The sequence below is a fragment of the Tursiops truncatus genome, chromosome 1, assembly GCF_011762595.2.
Source record: "Tursiops truncatus isolate mTurTru1 chromosome 1, mTurTru1.mat.Y, whole genome shotgun sequence".
NCBI lineage: Eukaryota > Metazoa > Chordata > Mammalia > Artiodactyla > Delphinidae > Tursiops > Tursiops truncatus.
In genome coordinates this window covers 95,710,514-95,717,090 of record NC_047034.1, presented here as the reverse complement: position 1 = coordinate 95,717,090, position 6,577 = coordinate 95,710,514, and the positions used below count along the sequence as shown (strand labels likewise).

Genomic DNA, 6,577 nt, shown 5'->3' with positions numbered 1-6,577 from the left:
TTATCATTTTTCTGTGGGCTCTTTAGCTTTTTGGAGAGCCAGCAAAGCTAACGGGTTGAGACCAAGAGATTGAGCTTTACTTGCTGACCTCAGAGCGGTCCTTCAAAGTCAGTGGACTCTTTCTCTTGCGCGCCCCCTTTCTCCAAGAGGTCAACAAACGACTGCGAAACCGAAGGCTGGCACAAATCCCTGTCTGTTTCTGGAGAAACCACTCAGAGCGCATGCTCTTCCGGTGATGGGTCTGTAGCGCCATTTTCATATGGAAGGGACTGCTCTCTAATTAGGCACACCGGTAGGACACCCTGCTTTAAAGTTGTTCGAGCTGTACGAGAAGCCTCACGGAAACAAGTCAAGGGCTTCTTTGAGATGAACCACTCTCTGCAGCGCTTCAGCTAAGACTGTGTAAAGATATTCTTTTGTGATAATTTTCCCCGTGGACAAGTGGCCCTCTTCCCTCTCCCCTATTCCCTCCCCTGCCCCCCGGCTGGCCTCGCTCCTCCGCCCCGCCCCCCTCCAGGACCAGAGCCACATAAAGGTTACGTATTTGTGATGATTTTGCGCCCACAGCGGCGACCCAAATTAGAGGACGTGGGGAACCGGCTGGGAACATTTTACCCAGTGAGAACAAAGCACAAGTTAATTCAGAGTCCAATATGTGTAGAGGAAACCAGTAGGTGTTCTTCTGAGCTAGGAGGTAGGGCTTCTTTTTTTTAGTAAAGATAGAGGTCTGTCAGTGGTGAGGATGGGGGTTGGTTGAAAGATTAGCTATAGGTAAGGTGGGGCACGGAGTTCTGAGAGCTTTAAGAGTGTGTGTGTGTGTGTGTGTGTGTGTGTGTCCACGCGCGCATGCAAGAGTTTAGAAGAACAAGGGTGAGTGGGGAGAGAGAGGTAGAGAATGAGAGAGACAGACGAAAAATCTGGAATAGGAAGAAGACTAAGTGCGTGCAGAAAACGGAGGGGCGCGGGCTCATTCTTGCCTGCGAAGCCGCTTCAGTGCCCTCCGGGACCACTCCCAACTCCACCGTTTCATTCATAACTTTCTGGTCTGGAGGCCCCGCCCGGCTCCTCAGGGCCCGGGACCGCGTTTCCTGTACAGCAATTGGTGGACGACAACAAAGCCTTAGCAACCGGCTCTTAGTGATCCGCGGGGCGCTTGGTAACTGGGGCGCGGTGCGGGCGCGGAGAAAGGAGCGGCGCTGTCCCTTTAAGGGATGGCCGCGGAGCCGTGAAAGTGGAGGGGGCTGAAGGAGGGCGGGGAAGAAGGTCTGGGGGCGGACCCAGGGGCAGGAGGAGGAGGAAGAGTTGCTGCTGAAAGAAGGTGGCGAAGGAGGAGCCGGAGCAGCTGCTGCCAGCCGGCGGGCACCAGAGTCCTGCCCGCTGCCGCACGAGTAGCCACGGGCGCGAGCGGGGCCAGAAGTCTCCTCCTCCATGATCCCTTTGGGAGCCGGGGGAAGACTTTGCCCGGCCGTGAGAGCTGGTCTGCGTTTCCCAGGCGCGGCGGCGGCGGCGGCGGAGCAGCGGCAGCAGCCGGGTCCGAAGCGGAGTGGCCACAGACCGGGGCGTGTGCGCCCCGCTCGGAGGGTGCTCGGGTTCCCCACGGAATGTCCCCGGGGCGCCCTGCGCGCTGACCCCCCAGCCGCCTCCGCCCTCGGCGCCTGCTGCCTCTCTCGGGCGGGCTTGGTGTTCGGGACAGCAAGCTTCCCGGCTCCTGGGCAGTGGGGAAGCCCCCGGGGGCGGGTGACCTCAGCTGGCCAGGACCCAGCCCTCCCCCGTGCGTATCTCGCTTAAGATGGCAGCGGAGTCAGGGGAACTAATCGGGGCTTGCGAGTTCATGAAAGGTGAGGAGCAGCCGCCCCGCATCCTCCAACCCTCCGTCGCCCCCAACTCTTTTCACTTCTCGCCCCAACGTCCCAACCACTGTCTCCGGCTTCTTCCTGGGCCCCCAGCGTATTGCGGTCGCTGCGCGGGCTCTCGTCCCCTCTCGGTGCTATCCTCTCCCCGAGGACCCCCTGCTTCCGGCTTCTCTGTCTTTCTTGCGTCCCTCGTTCCCTCTGCAGCACGCTCGGAAGGCCTCCCCGCCCGATAATGGGACGGCGCCGGCCTCTCCCGGGCTCCTGCATGCAGCGGCTCGTGCGGATCCTTTCGGTTGCCTTTATCCTTCTACTGCTGGACTCGGTTTTCGGGACATCTCCAGACACAAACCCCGTCTCTCCTCCCTTCCTCTTCTTGAAGTCTCCGGAGCTGCAGGGGAGAGGCTCGCCTCTGGCCTCTCCCTTCCCCTTCCGCAGCTGCTGAGGTCTGGACATTTCTGAACCAAACTTGCATCTCCAGTGCTACGGGTACCCTCAGCTTCTACCTGCTCCCGCTGGCCTGAACAAGGGGGATATGGGAGCTCTGCCCACCGCTGAGTTCTCAGTCGGGCCCTCTTCTCGCTTCTCTAACTGGTATGCTCTTGGATCTCTGTCGCTTTGTGGGAGAGATCAGGGCTCTGCAAGAATTCCATGTGTTAATGGGGTCTTTAAATAATGGGTGGCGGTTGTTATTTTGATCTTGTTGCATTAGCAACCCCCCCTGCCCCCAGCTTCCCTACTTCTCATATGTTTTCTCCTGTCTTTTAAACTTGTCTTTCAGATCGGTTATATTTTGCTACTTTAAGGAATAGACCAAAAAGCACAGTAAATACCCACTATTTCTCCATCGATGAGGAGCTGGTCTATGAAAAGTAAGTTTCTTTCTTTCTTTCTTTTTTTCTTTTTTTTCTCAACCATTTAGTTTGTTGGCTCTTTGGTGAGGAAATGCAGTGCACCTTTATGGCAGTTTTATTCACCTTCCCCCCGTGGTGCAAGCAACAAATCCAATTTCTTTAGGCTCAGATGCTTGGGGAGAGGTGCAGGGAAAGTTAACATAATTTGAACCTATCGTCACCTCATTTCTTTTAGACCTCTATCTATATTAGTTCTTCCTACCACCACAATAAACTGCAACCGTAGATTCCTAACACTCCCCAGAGCAGGACCAGGGAGACGCACCCTCTGTCCTTGCCAGATTCTGTAGCAGGCCTGTGAATCAGTTCATGGAGTATTTATTGGAGCACCTACAGAGTACAGGGCAGTGTGTGTATTGAGTTTATCTGTGTGGTAAATTATTGAGTTATTTTATTTGGGTGCCCCAAGCTTCACAGTATTATTATTTTTGCCTTTGAGGAAGTGGTATAGGAGTGCTAATTTACATTCTTTGTTTACTCTGCCTCTGTGGGATTAGGATTTGAGAGTGTAAGATACAAGTAGGGAACTGTTTTCTGTGAAAGACCATTGATCTACAGGAAAAAGATATCGTATAGTATAGTAAAAACTTAAAGAGAGATAAATCTCTACTTAATAAAAGCAACATATAATAAGGAATAAGAAGGCTGAGTTGACATAATTATGTCCTTTTATTAAAAGAGCTAGTGTTTCAGAGTTGTCCAGCATATTCTAACAAACATTTAATTTTACTTCCTTGTTTTCTTAACCAAACGTGCAATTAAATGAACATAGTTCAATGAACCATAGTTACTTAGTAAGCTTCCTAGGACTTGTCATGTTAAGAGGGATTTTGGCAGTTCTGCCAAAGGATTTGTGGGTACCACCAGGTATTGGAAGAGTGAGAGTATTCTCAGACTTCAAGAGCATATCTTTTATTTGAGGGAAAACATTCTTTAATTTCACTTAATCATAGGGATTCTTGAAACTGATGTCTTCGGGACATTTCTCTCAGTGGTGCTGGGAGCAGGATGCTCCTTGAATGGCTGAAGTGAAAGTGGGAATGAAAGAGCCCTTTGCAGCGGCTCATGAATGCCCAGAGTTGCTGGGCAAAGAGGTCTAAATCCCTGGTGTCAGATTACAGCTCTGCTCCTAGATAGCATGGACTACTGCACTGCCTGCTCTCTGACCTCTGGTACCTGGATGATGTCACTGCCAGCAGTGTTTATGGAGTGTTCATTCTATTGTTGGGAATGTGCATTGTTGTCGCCCTCTTTTTCTGGGTGTAGGGTTTGGGGACCTCTCATGAGTCCGAGGGTACGGACTGTGTATATGCCATTATGTTTAATTCTTCAGTGATGTGCCAGAAGTTAATATGTCACTGAACAAGCTCCAGGCCTTGAGGTCTAAGTTGCTTCTCTTGGGATTGCTAGATGGTAGATCTAGCAGAAAATTACATTTAGTCAACTAAACACAGTCAGTAGTCAGTGGTTTTTTGATTCTACTATTAATATATGAGGAAAATTTTTTGTGTGATTTTAATGTTAGTATTTTAGGATAGGGCTACAAACCACATTCTTCTTATATTGATTCTACTGTATTTCTGGTGTCCTGTAAAGAAAGACTTGCTGGAGAGACCATCCAATTTATATTGTGAGTTTTGATGTCATTCAAAACTATGATGAGGACTCCAGTCTGGGCAGAGTGTGTATTTCTTTTTATTTGAGGTGCCTAACTACTATGCCACAGTAGTGGCTGTGATTCTGATCACCCACACCTCCATTTTTTTGTCACCTCAACATATTTCACAGGGCTAGAGGATGTAGTGAATACACAGATGATGGATGCATATGTTACCTTCAAGGAGCTCCAAACCTGCAGGGAGAAAGACAGGACTGCAGTGAGACGGAGAGAAAAGATGACTGCCATAGAGTAACATAACCCCTGTGCTGGGGGGAATTCATGGGCATTGGGGAGCACTTCTGGTTGAGGGGTTCAGAAAAGGCTTCATGAAGGAGTTAAGACTGGCTTGAAGGATGGACAGAGATATGAGATGAGAGATCCCAGAAGTGGGAACAGTGAGGATGAGGAGGGAGGCTCTGGCGTGTGTTCAGGGAATAGTAAGACCTCTGATTTGCCTGGTGTGTGTACAGGTTCAAGTGGGGCTGTGTGATAGGAAGCTGAAAGGTCAGCTGGGCAGATTGAATGCAGCATGGTATGCCATGGGACTCTCTTGAGGATCTGGGGGCAGTCCAGGGTATGACTGGACCTATGCTAACTGCAAATAATGGCAAACATTTATTGAGCATTTAAATGCATGCCAGATGCTGTTCTAGGTGCCCCATAACTATTAATTTCTTTTATGTTCACAACAGTTTTGAGGCAGCTACTATTACCATCCTTAGTGTGCAAACGATGAGAGTAAGGTACAGAGAGGTTAGGTAACTTGCCCAAGGTCACAGAAGTAAGAAGTAGCAGACCTGGAATTTAAAACCAAGCCCTCTGGTTCCAGAGTACATATATCCTCTCTAAAAAAATTAATATGATGCTATCGTCACTTAAGATGGATTAGAGAGGAGGTAGAGCCCACCTAGAAAAATTCTGAAATGTTCAGTGGGGAGAAATAAGTGTCTAGATTAGGACTGGTGGCAATGGTGGTGGGAAGAAGGGCTCTGAATCCATGTGACTTGGGAACACACCAGGTGGGTGGGTTGGTGGGGTGCTGAGGAAAAAGAGGGGTCAAAGAAGTCTTTAAGACAGCCTGGGTCATGGTGAACCTGCTGGGACCATTGACTGAAATAAGAAGTAGGGCAGAAGAATTGGCTTTAGTGGGGAGATCAGGCATTCCGTGTTGGTCAGGTTGGAATTAAGGAATTTAAGGGATGTGCACGTCAGTGTTGGATATCACATAAATTTGAAGTCCTTAAATTTGGGAATTTTCCACAAAGAGATGATAAAGCCTTGAGAATGATGTGATTTCTGGGAAGAAAGAAAAAATATCAAGGCCTGTATTTCATAGGCATGACCAGGATGAGAGGAGCAAGGGAAAGAGGTGGAAATAAGCAGCCAAAGAGGTGGACAAATGCCGAAGGAGAGAGAAGAAAGGGGAGAGGGACAGAAGTGGTGCAATCCATCTCTTCAGCTCCACTTCAGGGAGGTATTGAATGAGAGAGACTGTAAAGCCCCTGAAGGATGAGTAATATCTGGGTTCTTCTATGGAGGACGGCTTATGGTGAGGAAAACCTTGACTATCATATCAGATTGTACATGTCTCTAAGGAAAGGGGAATATTAGTATGCATAATCACACAGGGCCTTGTACAGCCCTGTATCTGTGTAGTTATTTGCTGAATGTATAAGTGAAATACTGCCTTTCTGACTAAATTATCACCCTGGAAATGCAACTATTATTTTTGAATCAGGAAGTAGACTCTTTAAATATTAGGCTGTGGGCATTCTGGACACAGCTGTGTTTTGTGCAGATGTTTATTTAGCTATGGAGAGACATTAGTGCATTATGATTGAAATGGCAACCTTCTGAGAAGCTGGTGGAGAAAATTTAACAAAGTGGCCTTATGAGGTCAGGCTGTTTATTAGAAATGAAAGTATGAATTTTCTCCTTGATTTTTTTTTTTTTTTTTTTTGCGGTACGCGGGCGTCTCACTGTTGTGGCCTCTCCCGTTGCGGAGCACAGGCTCCGGACGCGCAGGTTCAGCGGCTGTGGCTCACGGGCCTAGCTACTCCGCGGCATGTGGGTTCTTCCCGGACCGGGGCACGAACCTGTGTCCCCTGCATCAGCAGGCGGACTCCCAACCACTGCGCCACCGGGGAAGCCCT

The 6,577-nt window shown here is 49.2% G+C and overlaps 1 protein-coding gene across 3 annotated transcripts in view; it reads left to right on the top strand.

The window, feature by feature from the left end:
* The first annotated feature begins 1,282 nt into the window (after positions 1-1,282).
* CDC14A (cell division cycle 14A) overlaps positions 1,283-6,577 on the top strand; it is a 184,429-nt gene continuing 179,134 nt past the window's right edge. For all 3 annotated transcript variants that reach the window (XM_073810345.1, XM_019920029.3, XM_073810342.1), the window contains exons 1-2: positions 1,283-1,838; positions 2,632-2,722. In XM_073810345.1, coding sequence (XP_073666446.1) covers positions 1,790-1,838; positions 2,632-2,722 — 140 coding nt within the window. In that variant the 5' untranslated portion in view covers positions 1,283-1,789. The remainder of the gene's footprint in view (positions 1,839-2,631; positions 2,723-6,577) is intronic.